Source organism: Coccomyxa subellipsoidea (assembly GCF_000258705.1).
Source record: "Coccomyxa subellipsoidea C-169, whole genome shotgun sequence".
Taxonomy (NCBI): Eukaryota; Viridiplantae; Chlorophyta; class Trebouxiophyceae; family Coccomyxaceae; genus Coccomyxa; species Coccomyxa subellipsoidea.
Window position 1 is genome coordinate 1 of NW_005178023.1, and position 21,530 is coordinate 21,530.

Genomic DNA, 21,530 nt, shown 5'->3' on the forward strand with positions numbered 1-21,530 from the left:
CCCTAAACCCTAAACCCTAAACCCTAAACCCTAAACCCTAAACCCTAAACCCTAAACCCTAAACCCTAAACCCTAAACCCTAAACCCTAAACCCTAAACCCTAAACCCTAAACCCTAAACCCTAAACCCTAAACCCTAAACCCTAAACCCTAAACCCTAAACCCTAAACCCTAAACCCTAAACCCTAAACCCTAAACCCTAAACCCTAAACCCTAAACCCTAAACCCTAAACCCTAAACCCTAACCCCTAAACCCTAAACCCTAAACCCTAAACCCTAAACCCTAAACCTAAACCTAAACCTAAACCTAAACCCTAAACCCTAAACCCTAAACCCTAAACCCTAAACCCCTGAACCCCTGAACCCCTAAACCCTAAACCCTAAACCCTAAACCCTAAACCCGGACCTGACCTGACCCTAAACCCTAAACCCTGAACCCTAACCCCTGAACCTAAGCCCTAAGCCCTAAACCCTAACCCCTAACCCCTAAAAATAAACCCTAAACCCTAGAACCCCAGACTCCCTAAAAAAATAAAAAAAAAATAACAAAATTCCTAAACCCTAAAACAAGGTGTGATAGCTCCAAAACGGCATTGTAACTTTTGGTGAGTCATGCATCAAATGAAAGCCCTATATGTATATGTCCCATTGCAAGTCTTTCCACTATGCCATAGGCCCCCCTTTTGAGAAGCTAGAGCCAACTCTATGCAAACCCTAGCCTGAAACCATGTTTGAGGCCTTATAGAGAGCCAAGGAGGTCGAATTTTCAAGTAAGGACTTCATAGGCGTGACCAGCACATCGAAATTGCCCAAGATCACCCCTAAAACCGGGGTCCATTTTTGGACACCCCAACCCCAAAACACAAGGTGTAAACACTAAGGCTCATAATGAGCCCTAAACACTTGGCATGTTGGCATAACTTGGCATCTGGCTTGGTTTGGGGTGAGCAAAACTTGGCCATGCATGTTTGGACTTAGCCAAAGTTCATAAAAGATGTCCCTGGACACTTTGAGCAGGGGGCAGACCCTGGAAAGGCATGCCAGCATAACCATGTGGCTGCATGCACTAGTATGTGTGCATGGAGTGGTCATGTGGGGTGTGGCATGTGTGTTTAAGTGTTAATTTGCACTGGAGTAAGTTCAAAACACACTTCCCATCATCCTTGCTGCAAGTCATGACATGATCTTGAGAGCGACACCCTGAAACTTGCCCAAGGCAGGTGAACATGTCAGGACTTCAACAGTCTGCTGCACAAGGTAAAGATTTTTGTTTTGAGCCCAACTTGGGTTGGCTTGTAGATCTAACCTTTCTTAGTCCATCTGGGACTTTTGGCTACTTGGATCAAGTTTCCATTCAAGGGGTCAAGCTTAAACTAGCTCTAGGAACCCCATTTCTGACTTAGCCAAATTCTGCCAAAGTCTAGCATTTGCTATCAGAACTTCAACTTGGTGTTGCACAATGTAAAAGTGGTTGTTTTGGGCCCAAGTTGGGTTGATGGAAAGCCCTAGGTAAGGGGGTCATGTGGATGCCACGTGGACCCCCAGGGCGAAGTTTGGCACCCACTGGAAGGCTGCCAAAGTAGGCCAGAATCTGGCTTGTGCATGGCATGCACCTTGCAGTGTGTTGTTGCAATTCCAGGCACAAATTCGTGTATACCATATTTCAAAGGAGTTCCTCATGAGGTGTTTAGGCCCCCCCTAGGTCCTTGGGATTTCTGGTGATGGTCACCCATAGACACTTTTTGATTCCAGTGAAATGCATACTTGCAAGCCAATTGGCTAGTGCTTGGGCATGGTTGCCTTGGAGGTGTGCAGGGGATCCAAGGCCCTTGGCATGGCTGGGAGGACTCATATGGGGCCCATACATGATCCTGCATGGGTGCCAAGTGAAGCGACACCCTGTGCAAGTGTGCAGCATGGTGTACCTGCATGCCAGGTGCCATGGGTGCATCCTGTGCCCACTTGGAGCATGTGCTGTGCTTTTGCTGTGGGTCCAAGGGTCCCCAAACCCCACAAAGGGGCCTCATACATCCCAAACAACAAGTTTGGGCCATGGGAGCAGTCATCTGCAGCTCAAGGCCAAGTCATGCATGCCAAGTGATGCCAAGTTATGCCAAGTTTCATGCCAACATGGGAAACTGGATCTTAGGCATAAGTGCTGCTGGATGAAATCCCCCTGAAGCCATGCATTCACCCCTTCAAAAGGGGTGTATATGAAACTTGGCTAGGGGGGTGTGCCTCTGTAGAACATGCATGGCTTGGCTTGGCATGCAATTCCAAGAATGCAAACCCAGGATTCCTAAATATAAGCCATGACTTTGAAAGTCACGGTGCACACAAAAGTCATAGCATGACTATCGAAAGTCACGCCATGAATATCGAAAGTCATGGTGCCCACAAAAATCATAGCATGACTATCGAAAGTCACGCCATGACTTTGAAAGTCACGGAGCCCACAAAAATCATAGCATGACTTTCAAAAGTCACATTGCCCGCTCCATGATTTTTGAAAGTCACGGAGCCCGCAAAAGTCTAGCATGACTATCGAAAGTCATGGTGCCCACAAAAGTCATAGCATGACTTTTAAAAGTCACGTTGCCCGCTCCATGATTTTTGAAAGTCACGGAGCCCGCAAAAGTCTAGCATGACTATCGAAAGTCACGGTGCCCGCAAAAGTCATAGCATGACTTTTAAAAGTCACGTTGCCCGCTCCATGATTTTTGAAAGTCACGGTGCCCGCAAAAGTCATAGCATGACTATCGAAAGTCACGCCATGACTATCGAAAGTCATGGTGCCCACAAAAGTCATAGCATGACTATCGAAAGTCACGCCATGACTTTGAAAGTCACGGAGCCCACAAAAATCATAGCATGACTTTCGAAAGTCACGGCATGACTGTTGAAAGTCACGCAGGCAACGCAACACGGCCCATCTCTTGCACTGAGACTCCTCGACAGTACATAGCTTCCTGAATAGCCGCAGCAGCCGGTCCGCTCCGTAACGTCCTTTGCAGCCTGCAGCTGCACATGAAATGTTAAAGACCAGGTCACAATTGAAGGTGCTGTGAATCATGTACATGTTGCTCACCATGTGATAAGATATCTTGATGGCTTGAGCAGCCCAACTTCTTCGATCACACGATCCATTCAAACTGGGACTTTGACTAAGCCAGTGCAACACTGCCAACAAACGCAAAGACCTAATGCACACAGGCACTCTTAGTGTCACTGTCACTTAGTGGGACATCCTATAGTCTTTGAGGGGTGACAGGAGTTTTGTCACCTTCCGCATGCTCCTCCGACGCGCCGCCATGCGCTTTAAAAATGGGTGAGAAATAAGCTAGGCTGCAGTTGCGCGCTCAGACTGAGGCACAAGCTGACGCAACAAAAAATCCTGGAAGTCGGCCGGCAGGCGGAAATTACTGAGAAATTTAAAGGCCAACGGCGACCACTTTTCGTACCGGTATTGCAGCGCCGCCGATATCCGCCTGCAAAAAGGTATATTCTATCAGGCCTCATCTGTTTTCAGGTCCCACAAGTTGTGCCACTAGCAGTAGTGCTTGGGATTCACGCCTCTGGTTTCTACATTACAAGAATTAGTGTTGTAATTACAACGATTACAACCCTACACCTTACATTACAATGTTGCCGCAGCCGTATCAATCTTCCTTTGCCGCTTTTAGCGCTCATGCATGCTATTGATATGCACTCAGCCTGACAACGGTTCTGGCGGGAGATAACAAGACATGCCCTGTGAAGAAGCAAATATGTTGCATTGTTCTGTGCATGCGCCTGTGGGCACGGGGCGTGGCAAGCGCGCCGCCGAGGCAAAGGAAGCCGCTAGGCCAGCTGCCACCAAGCACAAAAGGCTGGTAAGCATATCTTCTCAAAATCGCAGGTCTCATTTCTGGCTTGTCCACGGCGGCTTTTCATTGCCATTGAGTGACTATGACAACAGCAGCCTGGCCGCGCGCTTAAGCGTTGCAACAGGTCCCAACTGCAGCCTCTTCCGCCTCTTCCTTTCATTTATGCACGCGCGCGCAGGGGCCGGCCCGGCCGCGTGCTGCATGCGCTGCAGCCGGTTCCAGCGGTGGCTGCCTCTTTCTTTTTTTCTTTCTTGCGCGTGCGCGCCGGGGCCGGCCCGGCCGTGCGCTGCAGCACTGCTGCCGATTCTGGCAGCCTCCGAGGGGAGGATAACCATTATCAATAAGTGCAGATGGCCAGTGTGCAAGTCTTGCAGCCGTAGTTGATGCGAATTGAAGGACCATGAGGCTGTCTGCAAAACATGCACAATGTCACTTGCATTAGATTACTGGGCTGGCAGTGTCCTACTGTAGACACTGGCAAGCTCCTGGTACTCTGCGCAAAAAAAGAGTGGACACAAAAAAGTTTGCGCACACGCAAATGACCGTGGATTAAGTTGAAGCCAAGCTACATCTGGTTGCCAATTCCTAATTCATATGCAACAACAGCAATATTCATTTGCAAGTAATGCAGAACGTGAACATCGCCCAAATCATGAAGAGCCATAGGTACAATAAGTTGAATTGGCTTTTCTGCATAGAGCAATGGCTGAGGCAGCAAAAGCTTCCTTTTCGCAAACACCACCACTTATGTTTTTGCTGTGTTCACTGTGAGCGCTCTGTCATGACAAAACATCTGTGCAGCTTTTCGAGCAGCCTTTGGAGACCTCTAGTGCAGGAAAGCATTGCTATCTCATCAGCATATGACCGCACAGGAATTGCTATGCCCTGCAGTTGCTGTGCTTCATTCCGGTCGGTGTCTTCCTGGCCAGGTATTTCTGCATGCCGTCCAGGTAGAGGCCAAACAACAGCGGGCTGAGGGGACACCCTTGCTCACTCCCATGGTGCACGGTGTCATTGAGGTCAACATCTCTATAGACTCGCGCGCTGTCACCGGCGTACATGGTCTGGAGGCAGTGTAGAAATTTTGGGGGAACTCAACATCTTGATAAAAGTAGATGCGTGCGTGCATGTATGTGCGTGCATGTGCTGCGCCCAATCGAGCTTCAAGGGCATTGCCGATCCAGACCGATCCTTACAATGCAATCAACCGCTATTCACGTGTCGAGCTGCAGAATTGTGCCACTTGGCTTGCAAGACACTGCAAAGTTAGAGACCAGCATGACACTTCACGGATGGTCAACATTGTCAAGAAGTGACTCAGACATGCGAAAATATTCTTCTCATTGATAGCACTACAAGTAGCTACACGACAACCTGCCTAGACCTTTGACTGATTGTACACAGCAAACACAGATTACACATTGCAGAGACAATTCACAGACCACAACTACAGTGGTGTCGCCAACAAATCACAGCAGATACCGTACATCATTGGATTGCACCACAGCCAGGCCTGGACGACCCTAGAGCAACAGGATATTCTCCCTGATCGCTTCAGCTTTCAGAGGTCCTAATTTATTTGCAAGCCTCAATATGGGCAAGACCAAAATTCCTCCACCAGTAAACATCAGTGCAACCGCGCCAACCTGGCCAAGAGCCTGCCCAGCAGCACTGAGCAGCTCGAAGGGCCACGAATACTTTTTTACTGCTGCTGCTGCCACACCGTCCTTGCAATCAGAGGAACTGATCATCATCACTCAAGTCACCATTAAACTTTGAATTTGCCAAGAACGATAAAGCAGACAACTTGCTCATCCAGACATGTATTGAAAGTCATACAGGGCTTCTCCTATCTAGCAGCCACTAAATCAGGTCAGGGCAACCACAAGTGTACAGTACGAAATTATCTAACATACAAGCAGCAGCAGGTACATCGAGTGAGTGCGCGGTATAAGATATACATGATGCTACAGCGCCACTTGGCTGCTCAATAGGATACAGGCTGCCGGTGGAAGGTGCAGGTGCTGTGCACCACCTACTAATATGCTATGATACAATCTTGTGGCTCACAATCTGGGGACTGCCACATACAACAAATTTTTCAACTAACACAGCTGGCCGTCCAGCACTGGGGCCCTCAACCCCAAAAGCTGCCGGCAAAATGATCAGTGCTGGCCTCGCGGCAAGGGTGCTCAGTTCGCAATGGGCTGCCCGGCCTGGTAGCCCAGCGCGGCGATGTCGGCAGGCAGAGAGCCTGATCGCGAGAACATGCGCTGCAGCAGCTGGCGGCTGTGGTTGAGGTCGTGGTCTGACGCCAGGCCGAGGCCCAGCGGGTCAGCTTCGCTCCAGGCGCTCTCAAACACCTCCACGCGGTCGCACTGCTCCAGCACCTGGTGCCACCCTGCCACCTCCTTGTTGTTCACCTGCTCATGCACACGGACCCAGTCAGTACAAAAGGACAACTGTTGACGTGCGCATCAACCCTTGCAAACTAATGCTGGGAGGCAGAATGAGATCTCAAGACATGCTGATGACACATCTACAATCAAGAGGCAGTGCTTGACAGTTGCAAGATCAGGCAGACGCACCAGCATGCGCAAGTGTGAGCCCTCTGATGAGTGGCCGTCGGTGAGGCGCTTGGCCAGGTCACCCGTGGTGCAGCCGCTGGGCAGCTGCTCAATGCGCACTGCTGCCGCGCTCGCCGCACGCTGTGATCGACCGTCGGCCACGACAACATACAGCGGGGTTGCTGATGCGAGTGCGGTGGACGGATGCTGGGGCGCCAGGTGCTGCCTGCAAGCCACAATGAGAGCACGTCAGTGCTAGCAATGACACAGGTGTCAGTATGATTGTGCCCAAGGTTTGGTATGCCTTCAAACCCACTTGCTGGTCTCACATTTCATTTGCTGCCACTCACATCAGAACTCTTCTGAAACACGATCTGTTCGAGTGATGCTGGTACACAGCACAGCTCCTTTAAGCTTCAGACTCTAAATGCTACAGGTGTGGCACCAAGCAACAAGAAGCTGCACTATGCTGAAAAGCCAGAACAAAATTTTCTTGCGGCAGATGTGACGAGGCAAACAAGTACAGCAGCATGAGCCAGATGAAGTAGCACCTGCGGAAGTACTGTGCAAACTTGCAGTCAGCTTCGTGGTTGGGGAAGGCGCAGATGCGCGACTGCAGGGCGGCAAAGCCTGAGTCGCGCGGAGGACTGCCGCTTGGCCGGCACTTCTTGTCCGCCAGCTCCATCTGGAAGCTGATGAGGTAGCGGAACCATGCCACCTGCACCGCACAAACCACCATCAGCAGCTGCCACCAGCCAAACTCTACTGTGCAAAATGCCCCCTCTTGGACCAGAAAGGATGAGATTCACACAGTAGATACGATGTACCACTATTGTGTATGCAAGGCCACAGCAATAGTATTAGCGATGAGGGGGCAGCACTCACATGGCGTTCCTGCGCAGCGTCATCGCGCGCAGCAGACTCCTTGTAGCGCCAGTGGGCAGCAACGCCGTACTCTGCAATCCAGTGCATCTTCTGGGTGCGGATCTGGACTTCCATAGGCACGCCGTCGGAGCCCAGCACTACAGTGTGCAGCGACTGGTACCCATTATCCTTCTTGTGGCGAATGTAATCTTTGAAGCGCCCCTCAACCGGCGTCCACAGCCGGTGCACCTGAGCATCACGGATCACATTGTTGAAACAAGCTACAGCTCACATTAAATTTTTGGAAAGGAGCAAATCCATGGAAGATGTGCATCAGGGGGTGAGGGAAAGCCTCGCACCTCACGCAAGACCTCGTAGCAGTCTGACTTGGTGTCCACGACGACGCGCAGTGCGCGGACATCATAGACTTGGTCCAGCCCATAGCCCTTCGCGCACATCTTACGGTACACGCCCCACAGGTTCTTGGGCCGCCCGCTCAGATCACCCCGGATGCCAGTCTGCAGGCACAACCCAAATCAGTCACAGTGAACCCATTCCTACCAATAAGCAACTGAGCAACAGCAGGATTCTGGATGGGGAGCTTGTATGACCAGCACAAGGCAAGCACTACCCCTTGCTTTCCCCACAAAAAGCACGCAGATTGTGCAAAATTAGGTGCTACCACAGCAATTGACCTCATGCATACGCACTTCAGCTGCGGGAGCATAGCGAGGATATGGGTCACACCTGGGCAAGACGTCCCTTCAGCTGGTCAAGGTTAGCCTCAATACTCCCACGCTGCAGGCTCTCCTCGCACTTCGCCTGCAGCTCTGCATGCTCCAGTGGGTGCAGAACCTGAGCCAAACAGCATGCTGAGATTACCAACTGCAAAAGCAAGTCATCTCCAAGGATTCTCCACAACAAGCAAAAGCCAGTGCTTTGTGACACCAGCATCAAAGTACAACGAGCATGCACAACTTGCAGGCCCATTGAATACGCCGGATACAAAGCAAAGAGGTGCCCTCCCAATCAGTAGGACAACGACAGGCGAGCACTCACCATGAAAGCAAGATCCTCCAGATCTGCCTTGATGGACCAGACTCCCAGGCGGTTGGCCAGTGGCGCAAACACGCCCATAGCCTCCGCCGCCGCTGCAGCAGTCGGCTTTGCGCGCATTGCCTGTTCCACAACAACAGCCATTGGTGAATCTGTCAACTTGTCAACTTGCCAGCTCCCCTCACAAGGTAGGCTTTGCATCTCTAGCATCTAGTGCAATGAGTCAACATGCGGGATGTTGTGCCATCCAAGAATTGCCAAAGAAGCCATGCAAAGCTGCCAACCTGCAAGCTGTCGGCTAGCACAATGAGGACCGCTGGCACGTCCTGCATGGCGAGCAGCATGCCCTGGAAGGACGCATGCAGCTCGCCGCTGATGCCACCCTGTGCCTCCACCAGCGCCTTGTGCATCTGCAGGCAGCAGGAGCTTGTCAGATTGAGCAAGTACTCACAGACAACAGCGCAAGTGAGCATATCACAATGGCTGCAGACATTTGCATGGACACAAACCATATATGCAGCTGATCACTCGGTTGGTGATACACTTGCACGGAGTAAAAACTCCTTCAAACAGTTCTGTTATACAAAGAGATGCCGCTCAATTCACCTGGCAGATGCCACTCAGTTTTTGGACGTTGCAAACCGTGTCTGCCACCTCTGCGCACATTGACATCCGCAACTTCTCCTCTGTCAGCATGCTGCTGTCGAGCACGCTGTGCAGCAGCGCAGCAGCTATGCACTCCTCACTGGCCTCCAGGTCAGCCAGAGTGCGAGCCACTTCGGCGCAGCGCACCTGCATACCCATAATCGTATTCAAGACATGTTGTCTTAAAATCAGTCCAATGGGGCAGTTTGTAAACGCCTTGTTGACTTGGCTACTAGAACACACTGCACAGGAGGGAAGGACGCACGGCAACACATCAGCTGCAGAATCAGCTACAAACATCGCAACCAAGACACCTTGAGGAGTGCCAAAGAGAAAGGTTTGGCTGTGCTAGGGCGTACCAGAGGTGCACTGGATCCCACATGAGCCGCTTTGGCGATGTTGAAAGCACGAGTGACGAGTGTAGTCTGAAATATTGGAAACGATTGCTGCACGCACACAGAGACCTGTAAATCAAGATTCTCGAGCAGAGCAATACACACAGGCAGGCGAAATCCCCCCAGGTCAGCACGTGTGCAAAAGAAATCTTATGTGAAGCTAAGGTCCAACTTGTCAAAAGAAGGTTTATTACTGTCAGATTTCGGAGGAATATGCAAACTCACCTGCAAAGTTCGCAACAAAAGCCCCGGGTCTCCTTCCAGCGAATCCCCCAAAGCCGGTGGTGATTTCTCGTAGCACTTCTGTAGACGCTCCTGGCCATAGGAAGCACATGGGTGTCAGAGGTTGAAAATCGAACACATTACAAGCACAGCTGCAAGAACAACCAGCCACCCAGAGCAGAGAATCTCAGCGCCTATAATCTCACCTTTAAAGCCTCTGATGAAGGTTTCTGCTGCTCAACAGCGGGCTGCAAGCTGTCCGAGCTAAACTGCCTGCTCAAGAGACCATGTGGGGACACCGGAGGTCGCGGTGAGACCCGCTGCCCCTCCACCTCCTTCCCCACCAACTGCTCTGTCTGGAATCCCTCTTTTCGCACAAAACCACTCCCCCGGGCGAATTGGCCGCTCTTCCGGGGTTCCGGGCGCCTGAGGCCCGTCAACGATGTGCTGTAGTCGCCAAGCGATGTGCTTTCGAGGCCCTGAGACGCCGATGAGCTCGTCCTCCTCTGCTGCAGGCTGTGGCTTATGCGCTGGAGGGCATCCTCGCTAGACTTATAACTGCCCGCATTACCATCATCCGATGCTCCGCTGGGGGTCGGGCGAGTAAAGGGGACTATACTGCTGCGCCTCGGGCCTGCAGCAGCGTTTGAGCTGTTCCTGGCAAGGGGTGGGGTGGGCGTTGCGCTCCGCGACGCGGGAGATGTTCCTGCCAAGTGCGGGGCCATGCTGGCCAGACCAGTCCCGTCTACACTTCTTCTTCCTCCTTTCTGCTCTTTCGACGCTGGTTTCTACAGGCAAGTGTGACTTTGCCAGCTTTAGCGATGCCTGAAGCTGGACACTTTGACCTCGCCTTTCGTGCCGGGATGGGCGTCTGCGGCGTTCCTGAGACAAGGAGTCAGCACCAGCGGCTGTCTAGCTTCCTTGCTGGATCTCGAGCCAGATCACGCAGCGGCGTCAGCAGTACCTCACTCTTTGCCACTGAACTGCAACCTTCCTTGAATGCGTGCACCCTTCTTAGCGCAGTCCCATGATGTCACTGCTTGGTGATGACGCGAGACTTCCCCCCCGCCTTGGCGCAGGGAGGCATGCATGAGCCCAGCAGAAATGGCCCATGGCCATGGGCTACATGTACTACAATACACCATCATTGTAGCCTTGCAATCAGCCTGGCCCTTGGGTCCTGAAGGTCTGCACTGGCCCAGTGGCTGGAAGAGGTGGGCCACATGTGCAGCTTGCAAAACACTACTAATATGGCATATATGACCATGGTCGGCAGCTGCAGCTGATGACTGCTAGCACGCTGCAGCACTGCAGCGCTGGCACGAGTTCTCCAGTTGCATGCACACTATTGAGATGACCGGCACGAAAAAATGATGCGATAACATACAGCCCACAGTCCCAAGATATTTGAAGAGTTGCAAGAAGTTCTGCAATTGCCTTCTGCTATTCCCTCAGACAATTAGGGAAAAAGGTATGCAGACATTAAGGCAGAGCGAGCCGCGGCGCCAGGAGATATGAGAAAGGGCTGCCTCGCAAGTGCACAACATGTAACAACGATACAATGATCCCCCGGCCCAGGAGCACTAAATAACCACAGTGCATACATGCATACAATTAGCTAGAAGAGGGTTAGGGCACACCTACAGACAATCAGGAGCGAGGTCAGCCCCAGGCGGAAAGAACCGTGGCTGTGAATTCACAGATGCAGTCCTTATTCCTGGGCCGGAGCACCTGTGCACAAGTGATGTGCAGGGCCAATGTCAGTGGAAAGGCAGCAGAGAAGAGATGAAAGTGCAGGATATGAAGAGCAGGCAGGGGAGGATAGCAGGTGGAGCGGCAAATATAATCGCTGGGAGGCAGCCTGAAATACACCATGTGCAGCAGTACAAGAGCATGAGAGTAGACGAAATACATGCAATGCCTAGCATCCTGACCAATTACACAGCACGGGCAGTCAGCAGTATGTCCTAGAAGATTGTCAAGCAGACTCAAGCTAACGCGGGCTCCAGCAGGGTGGGCTCCCTCGCGCACAACTATATCTCCATCAGCCACGCAGCAATCTACCTACTTAGGCTAACTATAATGGCAAGTACATCAAGGCCTGCAGGGCCTTCATAACAGAATCTGTTAAACAGATAACTTCCGCAGAACAACAGCTTGCGAAGGTGTGCAGGGTTGTAACAATATAGCCCAGAAACAGTCACTGTGGTCTGCAGCTAATGAGCCTTTGCCCAGCCCATTGGGTGTAGATTATCGCTGTTCATCATAATTTAGATAAATATTAGAAAGCATGGCTTTCATTGGAGTGCTCAACAGTGTTGTCAAATGTGGCTTCTCCTCACATGTCTGTGCAAAGGATCTTTGCTGAAACAATCTTCCACCAAAACCAACAGTCATGGAAGACATATGTGATGACCACTCGTCATTGCAGCACTGAAGCACGATAGCTTTGATAAAATGCTGGTCTCAGAGATGCTCCCACCGGCTAATGACGAGTGACTGCAAGCTGCTACAATTCTCACTCTTGCAGTAAATTTCCACTGCAGGATCATCTCGTTCTGACTGCTTGGCATGGACCAGCTGCTATCTGCACGAGCTGCTCAAAAGCTGGCAGCTGCCAGCAGATAGGTGCTGCTTGAAGCGCGACTGACGGCTGGAGAGTGCCTGGGTGTACCCATGGGCGCCTCAAAATCAAGGGGTGATACATAACTTGTGGCAGACGCCTGGCCTGGGCTGCCTGAATTGACGCGCGCCTTCAGCTGCGGCAAAGGGTTGATATCCAAGTACAGATGGCGTGTGTCCTGCAAGGGCAACATACGCCGCAGCAGTAAGTTTCAGGGGAAAACGAGGTTGCCCATCGCACATTTGGCACTCCATTTGTTCACAAGCTTTCGCAAAGAACAGCGAGCAGTTGATCCAGAGATTTGTTCACCAAATTACCTGCAGCCGGCGACCATGCATGACTACATGCTTGATCAGCTGGTTCACTTCTGGTCCCCGCTCCCGTGTCAAAAAGTGAGCGCCCTCCAGCATGATACAGGGAGCTTGCAACCTGGACGGGTGCGCAATATTGTGTCAGTGGGGTAGGCTGTAGCAAAATTCAATCTCCTCAACAAGTGAACGAGAGCTCAGGAGATCATGGGTTTCCTGTGGACTAAATTCAGTTGAATGCGCTCTCAATCAGTCATGATACTTCTCAAATTCTGAGGAAAAGTACCGTCCATTATTTATAACAATTTTCCGCTAAATGCAATCATCAAGATGAGGAGGAGCGTACTTGCGAGCCAGCTGCTCTCCAAATTGTGGCATGGCTAGGATGTCATGGCGTCCGTGAAGCACCAGCACCGGGAGTTGTGCACTCACAATTGTAGCCGCTTCCCTGCTCGACACTGTGTGCTGCCAGATAGCACGCAGCTGACCCTGCAGCCCGGCACATCCTCCTCAAACACCCTCCAACTGTGCAAAGGCTCCAGCAAGGCAAACAGAGAATATCTTGGCATTGCTTGCTTGCTTGGAGTTAATCACTTCTGAACAGTCAATACCACGTTTGCCTGGTCCCTGACAGGCCTCCATCAGACCCTGGGAGGGGCTAGCGCGGCCTGGCAGCAAACAATACAATCAAAATGCCTGGTAGCAAATAATTGTGAGCTACACATAAAGGACACCGAGACACACCTCGAAGCCGTCCTTGGGTTGTCCAATGCCACCTCGTTTAGAGCCCTCCACGTACTCCTCATAGAGCAGCTCACGCCGTGTTCGCCCATACTTCCTGTCCTGCAATGAAAGGCGCAACTTCCGCTCAACCAAAAAATCTTCTTTTGCTGCAGCTTTTCATCTCTGGCATTGCGGATTTTGAGGAAAAATATGTGCAGATGAACGCTAAACAGATCCCAGACACATTGGGGATGCTCTTACCGGCTCGTCAAGTGTTGCCTTCATGAAGTGCAGCTTCAGGTCAACCTTTGCACGATCCTCAGCACTCTTCGCATTGGCAAGCTGCGCGGGCACACCACATTGTCATTGGTGTCTATTCAGAGTCTCACTCGCAGAGAAATTCAGTGCCCTCAAAGGCATCTGATAACAGATGGGGCACTTGCAGTTACACTGCCACCTCAGTGCCTGCCCATCTGGTTTGGTGAGGCGAGGCTGCGCGTCTCACCTGCAGAGCGTACTTCACAGCACGCCAGCTGCGGGGGACGGCTTGGCTGCCGCCAGCAGTGGTGGAGATGAGCGTCAGTGATGCCAGCCGCTCTGGCGCCAGTGCAGCCAGCCGCGTGGCCACCATGCCGCCCATGCTGTGTCCCACCACATGCACCTTTGTCCACTTCAAGTGTTCCTGAAGTATAGCAGCAATCCTCTTCAGGGTTGGAAGAATTAACTCGGAGGCATGCTGGATAAAGCATTTCTGCTCCTTATTAGCATGCACCAACGATGTGCTACACGAAGTGCAGGCATGCCCACCAGGATGCATAGGACGTCCATGGCCATGATGGTGGTAGAGTATGCTGAGCGACGTGCAGGGATGCTGGAGCGGCCGACGCCCCGGTTGTCAAGGAGAAGCGTCTGTGTTGCCGGCCGCCCAAAGTCATCCTCTGCCAGTAGCTCATCCAATTGTGGGTTCCAGCCGCCCATTGTGCACGCAAACCCTGAACAAATATCTGGCATCGTTAAGCCAGACTGCGCTGCAGGCTTAGCAAAGACTCCAGAAGGGCAACACACTGCTCAGATGAAGACAGTAACCTTGACACTGTTCAAGACTGACAGAAACTTTCCCTGAGTGACTCACCCATAATGAGAACAACCTTGGGCCTGTTGTCCTCATCTTCCGCGCAACCTTGATCCCCACTGTGGTCAGCACTTGTCAAAGTTGGCATCTGGTTGCTCGCTGCTTTTCAAACATCATGGTTACGGCATTAAAATGGCAGGCACGTTTATGTAATTGGAGCAATCCTTGTGCTGTGGACCAGCTCACCTGGTCTGCCCCCGCACTTCATAGTACAGGTTCACTGCTTCTGCGCCCTCCCCAACTCTGAGGTACGGCATGGTCGCAGCTTTGTGTTGATGTATCTATTGTATGGCCTGGATGGCCATGGCGCACTAAATCACCATAGCTAGCAGACTGCTAAGGTCAGCATCAGCCTGAGGAAGGGGGTGAATCACAGCCTCTCTTTGAAGTATTGGCTTTGTGACAAGCCTGCCCTTATACTTTGAGGAACCAGAAATTCTCAGCGGATGCACGACTCTGCAACGATCGTGTGCAACCACTCCTGAGCAAACGCACTCTCTGTGGTAGTAGTGCGCTTGACCATTTCGGGGCTGTCACAGACTCGAGCACCCCACTTCTGACGATACCACTCGCAGGTATAATCAAGACGCACACGCGATATCGAAGTCTGTACTGATCGGGCCTAGTCGCTAGCAAGTACAAAGGTATTGAGGGCAACCCTCAGAGTCAAATTTGATGACCTTACAATGGCAGGACCCAGCCGATCTCAAACTTACTATCCTACAACTCGAATCATAACGCCGGAGACTGTTCGATGGTGTCGATCGATGAAGGAGCGCTGTGTGTTGGGGTCTACGACGTCTTGGACGTCTCAGGGACACGTTCTGCGACGGAGTTCCTGCTCATTTGCTTCTTCACCAAGTTCTCAAATTCCCTTCCTTGCTGGCGAAAGAATTGTACTTTTTGTTCCACAGCACGTACACAGCTCTGAGAAGGAAAGTGCAGAGGCCGAGGACATAAATGCAATCTGAATGTAAGAAAGGGTTGTGGAAGGTGAAGTCTGCTGGATGTTTTAGTAACGGGTGTAGGCGCCTCTGCTGAGCAGGAGGACGCAGACGAAGTCTCAGAAGAATGTTCACACCGCAGCTGCTACTGGCCGAGAGGCGCTGCAGCAACTCTTTGGCTGGATCCAGGGCTGCACCAGGTATGTCTGCCAGCCTAATTGCTGTATCTATTGCCTGGATTTCTTGTTTTGTCCTGCCAAATGTAATTCTTCATCTCAAGCTCTCCTTATTCTCCTCGCAGAACCTTTCTCCGATGAGGAGAAGCCGCGATGGAGGAATTTTGGCAGGAGAGGGGTTTCGCTGCTGAGACTGCGAGCACAACTCTGCTTCAATCCCACAGATCTCACAAACTTTGTGGGCCAGTGTACGTCCAATATCAAGGTATGCAGGATCAAAGGACTTCCCCGGGCCTCCCCCGGGGATAAATTGTCAAAGGACTGTTCAGGTCTTGTAGGGTTGATGGTCTGAGGTGTCTGCCCTTCCCCAGCCTGTGCCTGTGACTCTATTGGCTTGCAGTATTGGAGCTGCACAGCTGATTTTTACATGCATCATGTCCAGGCTCGAAGTTGTTCCAGACAGGCTGGTGGCCAAGCAATCTGCACTTTGCAGCCAACAGATTACTCGGTGAGAACACATACTTATTTGGATGGTGTAATTGACATGCGCGAGCTCTTGGCATATTGGGATTTACATTATAAATGTTGACGTGCTGTGCACTCCTGCAGTTCTACCAGACACTTCCTGCAGAGAAGGTCACAGACAAGTTTCTCTGGGGCCGTTTGGAGCCTTTGCTTTCATATCTTGGCGACGAGGAGAAAAAGAAAGTGCTTGAGGCTTTACACCTGGCGTACGACTCACACAATGGACAGGTGTCCCCCTGCACCTGCCTTGCGGATGGCGTTGTATATTATATTTGGCAATATTGTCAGCGCTGACTGTCTTTCGGTGAATGCAGCTGCGGAAGAGTGGCGAAGCCTTTATAACGCATCCTGTTGAGGTGACGCGCATCCTGGCAGAGCTGAAGATGGACCATGAAAGCCTGATTGCGGGCCTGCTTCACGACACTGTCGAGGACACAGAGAATGTGAAGTTTGAGGAAATTGAGGTGGGTCTTCTTGTAGGGACTGGATATGTGCTTCATCTGACTGACTAACTGATGCACATGTCAAGAGTTGTTCTCAAGCATTAAATTTTGCTCGTGGCTCTATAGCAATTGTCTCTGAAAGGGTAGACGGTCTTTTTCAGACCCTTGTTCAATCCCAGCAAGTGATCTAGCATGTCGCTGTGATGAGTCCAGAGCATGTCACTGTGATGAGTCCAGAACAATTTTGGAACACATGTTTCCATGTGTACCACAGTTCTACTTCGGCAAGGCGGTGCGGCAGATTGTGGAGGGTGAGACGCGCTTCAGCAAGATCGGATCGTTTGGTGAGAATGCGTCTCGTGCTGAGCTGGCAGCACTTGACCTGAAGCAGCTGTTTCTGGCCATGACGGAGGAGGTTCGCATCATCATTGTGAAGCTTGCAGACCGGCTGCACAACATGCGCACCCTGGACAGCATGCCGCCCCACAAGCAGAAGAAGATCGCTGACGAGACCCTGCTGGTAAGAAACACAGGGCACTCTGGCTTGCCACGGATTCCTGTAGAGACAGGAGGACCCAGTAGCTTTTTGAAACGTGTTGCATGCATTGTTAACAGCCCAGCCCGGCATGTGGTGATCCAGGAGTCGTCATGGTTTGCTTATGGCTGGGGGGTACTGGGACTTGCTGCTGTAATTCGAAGAGGAGTAAAGCGTCACAGAGAACTCACAGGAGAAGTGGCTGCGTTCAGGTGTTTGCTCCGCTGGCTCGGCTGCTGGGGCTTTACAGCATCAAGGAGGAGCTGGAGGCGCTGTCTTTCAGTTACAGCAACCCAGAGGAGCATGCTCTGGTGCAGCGGCGGCTGGACTGCCTGGCCAAGGAGCAGGAGGATGTGGTGCTCAAGGTGCGCTCAGAAGGGAGCCATGAAGCCTCGAATGATGCCAGGACTGTGCACAAAGAAGGCTCAAATGCACATCCTTAGACAAGATGTTCTCTGGCACATCATAGAAAGAATGGACACAGACAAATATCTTAGCACCTACTGAGAGTTTTTGTGAGTTGCAGGCTCAGAGCGCTCTACAAGAAAAGTTGGAGACAGACACGTTTCTCCAGGAGCGAGTGGAGAGCTTTTCTGTTGGGACGCATCAGAAGAACGTGTACTCTGTGTACAGGTGCTATTTTGCTCAAATTGAAGCGCTCTAGATGCATGCTTGCCCGGGTTAGAAATCTTGTTCAGAGGTGAAGGCCTGGAATACTTCCATGAGGTGGTTATTGATTATTTCAGACCAGGCAGTATTACACATGATGAAACTTGGTTTTCGTGGTCGGTATCCTCTATCTTGTCAGCCTGAAATGTATGTTGTGATTTGTGTGGCAGGAAGCTGAAGGAGAGGGGGATGGACCTTGAGGACTTGCAGGACGTGGCACAGCTTCGGGTGATTGTGAAATTGAAGGATGCCCATGACAGCAGCTTGTATGGCACGGGCTCACAGCTGTGCTACCACATCATGGGCCTGGTGCACACCATGTGGGCTCCCATCCCTGGAGCTGTCAAGGACTACATCGCTACACCCAAAACTAATGGCTACCAGGTGGGGCATGGAGAGAAAGCACCTGACCTCGGCAACAATAATTCCTTTACTGGACACAGCTTTATGTCCCAGTATTTTGCTTTGTCTAAGCTGCTGGTGAATTCTTGGAAGACGTGTGCAACGTGATGGGCTTTCTATTCAGCTGCCCTCAATAATCAGGGCTCCTCAGCTGCTGAGCCCTACACTGTGTGTCTGCAGTCCCTTCACACCACAGTGCTGCCTCTTGGGGCCGAGAAGCTTTTTCCCTTGGAGGTTCAGATCCGGACAGCAGAGATGCACCGTCTTGCAGAGTACGGGATTGCTGGTGAGCGATCTCCTCCATGCAAGCCTTCTGCTTTCATGCATGGTAATATTTTCAGAAGGTTCCTTGTACTGGCCTGGAAATGTTTCTCTGGCAGTTACAGCAATGCACCACATCGTAGGTGAAAACTGGACGGCTGCCAAGAAGGCTTCAGATTTTAAATCCTCCCGGCTGCCATCCCTCTCAGACTTGAACAATTCGGTCAACCCTGCCAGCGCCGTCAATGCGCTGAACGGCGTGTTCAAGCGCCTCATGACACTGGGGGACCTAAATCTGTACAACTACGCGGGTGGGATGCCCGCGCTGTATGGGACAGCCAACAATCTTGCGAATGGCAACGGGAACGGGAAGGTGAATGGCACCAGGCTACCCAGCCTGGACAGGGCAGAGGGGCTGCAGCGCCAGGTCAACGGCGTTAGCAAGGAGTCAGTGCAGGTGGGGATTCTGGTGCTGCTGCAGTGCACTTTTTCATGGTCAAAGGTCGACAGGCAAAAAATTGAGGAGTAAAGGAATACTTTTGATGGCTGCTGTTTTCTGCACCACATGCTGTCATCAGAGAGCTGTGTTTTGGCACAGGTGGGGCGGTATGGGGGGTTGAAGCTGGACCAGCAGGTGATGGCGCGGCGGATCAACTGGCTCAACTCCATCCGCGAGTGGCAGAGCGAATTTGTCAACAGTCTGTCCGCCCGTGAGTTTGTGGACTGCATCACTGACGACCTGCTGGGACGTGGCGTGTTTGTCTTCACTCCCTCCGGCGAGGTCATGCGCCTGCCCAAGGTGCGCCGCTTCACTAGCCCATCGAACACAGCTTCCTTACTGTTCACCTTATGCCTTGACACTGCACACTTTATGTTGCCACGTGTGTGGTTGAGTGATCATGTTGGCTTTTGGTATGCCTGCAGGGCGCTACGGTCGTGGACTTTGCATACCACGTGCACACGGATGTGGGCAATCAGATGTTTGGGGCCAAGGTGAATGGCAAGGTGGTGCACGCCGGCCACGCGCTGGCAAACGCTGAGGTGGTGGAAGTGCTCACCTACGATGGCAGACCCTCCAGGGGCAGCATCGAGCGCCACCAGGTCCGCTGGCTATCACATGCCTGCTTGACATATCTATCTTCTGGACAGTTGGCCTGCGTTCGTGGCTGAATTTTAGCGGGGGCCAGGCCCAATATTGCTCTATGTGGGCGGTGCAGGAGTGGATTGCGTACGCACAGACCAGGACTGCCAGGCACAAGCTGGCCAAATTTCTGAAGGACCACGCGGATCTGGTGGACTCAAGCCCACCCCCTGACGTGGCGTTCAGGGAAGCTTCAGGGACGATGCAGCAGGAAGCCACTTCTTCCAGCAGGCAAGCTGCCACCGGGAGGGAGGGCGGAGCCCAGGTGCGCACTGCAGGCCATTTTCACCCATAACTTGCGCTTTGTCATGAATTGATGGGATTGCACGCTTAAAACATTGAGTGCTGACCCAAAATTGATTGCATGCAGGTGTTGAACCTCACCATTGAGTGCTCTGACCGCCCGGGGCTACTGGCCGAGATTGCGCAGATCATTGCAGACTACGGCCACAACATCAAGGTCTGCCCCTCTTGCTGCTCCCTGTGCCGCTGCCTGCTCCTCGCCTTCCATGCCTGTTGTACATCATCACATGGAAACACAGGCAACAAGTCTGTTTGATGTTTAGATCTGCATGTTTAGATTTGCATGTTCCTGTGACTGAGCAACTTGGGATTGTGTGCAGACCTACAGCGGCAAGGGGACTTATGCGGGGCACTTTGTCATGAAGTATCAGCTGGAGGGCGACCCTGACCGGGCTGCAGAGCTCTGCAACGCCGTTGGCTGCGTGCCTTCTGTGCTGTCCTGGTCACTGGGATGCGCTCTGCATGAGTCTGACAACACTGCTGAGGGTTGAATGTGTCCCAATTCAATTACATTGAGCATGGGCATGGAGTTTGTTGGATGTGATGCCTAGTCTTTTGGCCATTCTCTTGTGTGAGGAGGAGAAGCATCGCGAGCGATTCATGAGCAGTAAAGTACGGTCAGTTCCTTCATTTTTGCAGCTGTCCTGAGATTTGAGGTGTGCAAGGCAGTTTGTGCCATATGTGCTCATCTCTATGATCCTGCACACGACGCATTGGTCTTATTTCTGCTGGTTGTGGCACAAGCGCTGTGGGCAGTCTTAGTTTTCCATTATTTTTGTCTGTGAGGGGTTCTGTGCTCTACTGGGGACGTGTTTGCGAGATGCTGTGTCACCATTGGCTTCCTGTACCTCTGTGCTGCTCTTTGCTGTAGGTCACTTACGACACCAGCACACAGAATGTCATCAATTGCAAGAGCAGCGCTGCAGTTGAAGGGTGCCGCCGTCTAGTACTGCCAACAGAGATGATCATTGTTGCCATGCTTGAAATCAGCTGAGCAGGGTTGAGGAATGACATGCACATGCAAGAAGGATTGGGCGTGATGCTGAAAGATCTGAATGGCCGATGTACGGAGACCCTGTGAGTGACTTGTTGACTTGCTCCCAGGAGCCCTGATCAGAGCACAGATGATGATATATGATCGTATATATGAGCTTAATGTGTAAGTTTATCTGAATATGACATATGGTTTCTCGGCCAGACATGCATGCAACACTTTTACCACAGGAGCAGCTAGTATGCCGGCAGGATATAAAGGTTTGAAGAGGATCTGAAAAGAATTCGACTGCGCAGCTCAAGGCAATTCACAAACGGAGGCCACCCCATGCATAATACTAGATTTGGGAAGGTTGCCAGCATGTTGTGACTCAATCGGAGGTCTGTCCTCACAATGTTGGTGGAGTCTTACGTCCCCAATTTTGTCCACTATACAGACCTCACTCAGACCTACCTGCATGATGTGGGAGCACATGCAGGTCCTGCGCAGGACAGCTGGACCCACACGTGGCCCACATGGGGACCCAAGCTGCAACCTGCAGACTGGAAACATTTTCGTGTGTCCAATTATCCCGATCTTAAAAGCCAGGCTGGTTTGTGCTTCTCGATTTCTTGGAGCAGCACCTCCCCAAGGATCCGTTCAGATCAACCTGATCAGGATCAATCTCACCGAATTGAGATGAAGCGGATTCCTGGAATGACATTAAGCATATGATATGACTATGTATATCACCATCT

The 21,530-nt window shown here is 51.7% G+C and overlaps 4 protein-coding genes across 4 annotated transcripts; 2 read left to right on the plus strand and 2 right to left on the minus strand.

Annotated features, from left to right (window-relative positions):
- Positions 1 to 3,785: 3,785 nt before the first annotated feature.
- COCSUDRAFT_59497 (hypothetical protein) lies at positions 3,786 to 4,944 on the plus strand (the record flags this gene model as incomplete). Its single annotated transcript, XM_005643497.1, has 3 exons — positions 3,786 to 3,871; positions 4,044 to 4,146; positions 4,816 to 4,944. The coding sequence occupies 3 exons, from the start codon at positions 3,786 to 3,788 to the stop codon at positions 4,942 to 4,944; spliced, it is 318 nt and encodes a 105-aa protein (XP_005643554.1).
- A 96-nt stretch (positions 4,945 to 5,040) lies between these two features.
- COCSUDRAFT_67926 (hypothetical protein) lies at positions 5,041 to 10,423 on the minus strand. The gene is made up of 11 exons (XM_005643498.1): positions 9,821 to 10,423; positions 9,618 to 9,707; positions 8,995 to 9,144; positions 8,637 to 8,762; positions 8,356 to 8,475; positions 8,044 to 8,151; positions 7,656 to 7,814; positions 7,318 to 7,545; positions 6,984 to 7,150; positions 6,454 to 6,658; positions 5,041 to 6,288 (listed from the first exon to the last, which is right to left on the minus strand). The coding sequence occupies exons 1-11, from the start codon at positions 10,337 to 10,339 to the stop codon at positions 6,058 to 6,060; spliced, it is 2,103 nt and encodes a 700-aa protein (XP_005643555.1). The 5' UTR covers positions 10,340 to 10,423; the 3' UTR covers positions 5,041 to 6,057.
- Positions 10,424 to 12,196: 1,773 nt separating this feature from the next.
- On the minus strand, positions 12,197 to 15,161 carry COCSUDRAFT_67927 (alpha/beta-hydrolase). The gene is made up of 9 exons (XM_005643499.1): positions 14,587 to 15,161; positions 14,401 to 14,459; positions 14,076 to 14,260; positions 13,774 to 13,950; positions 13,530 to 13,610; positions 13,290 to 13,388; positions 12,892 to 13,034; positions 12,555 to 12,666; positions 12,197 to 12,415 (listed from the first exon to the last, which is right to left on the minus strand). The coding sequence occupies exons 1-9, from the start codon at positions 14,655 to 14,657 to the stop codon at positions 12,215 to 12,217; spliced, it is 1,128 nt and encodes a 375-aa protein (XP_005643556.1). The 5' UTR covers positions 14,658 to 15,161; the 3' UTR covers positions 12,197 to 12,214.
- Positions 15,162 to 16,102: 941 nt separating this feature from the next.
- On the plus strand, positions 16,103 to 20,348 carry COCSUDRAFT_31311 (hypothetical protein; the record flags this gene model as incomplete). The annotated part of the gene is made up of 13 exons (XM_005643500.1): positions 16,103 to 16,273; positions 16,360 to 16,509; positions 16,763 to 17,008; positions 17,236 to 17,388; positions 17,550 to 17,656; positions 17,863 to 18,076; positions 18,275 to 18,380; positions 18,439 to 18,578; positions 18,990 to 19,154; positions 19,280 to 19,456; positions 19,573 to 19,761; positions 19,867 to 19,956; positions 20,120 to 20,348. 13 exons carry the CDS (start codon positions 16,103 to 16,105, stop codon positions 20,288 to 20,290), a joined length of 2,079 nt encoding a protein of 692 aa, XP_005643557.1. The 3' UTR covers positions 20,291 to 20,348.
- Positions 20,349 to 21,530: the final 1,182 nt, after the last annotated feature.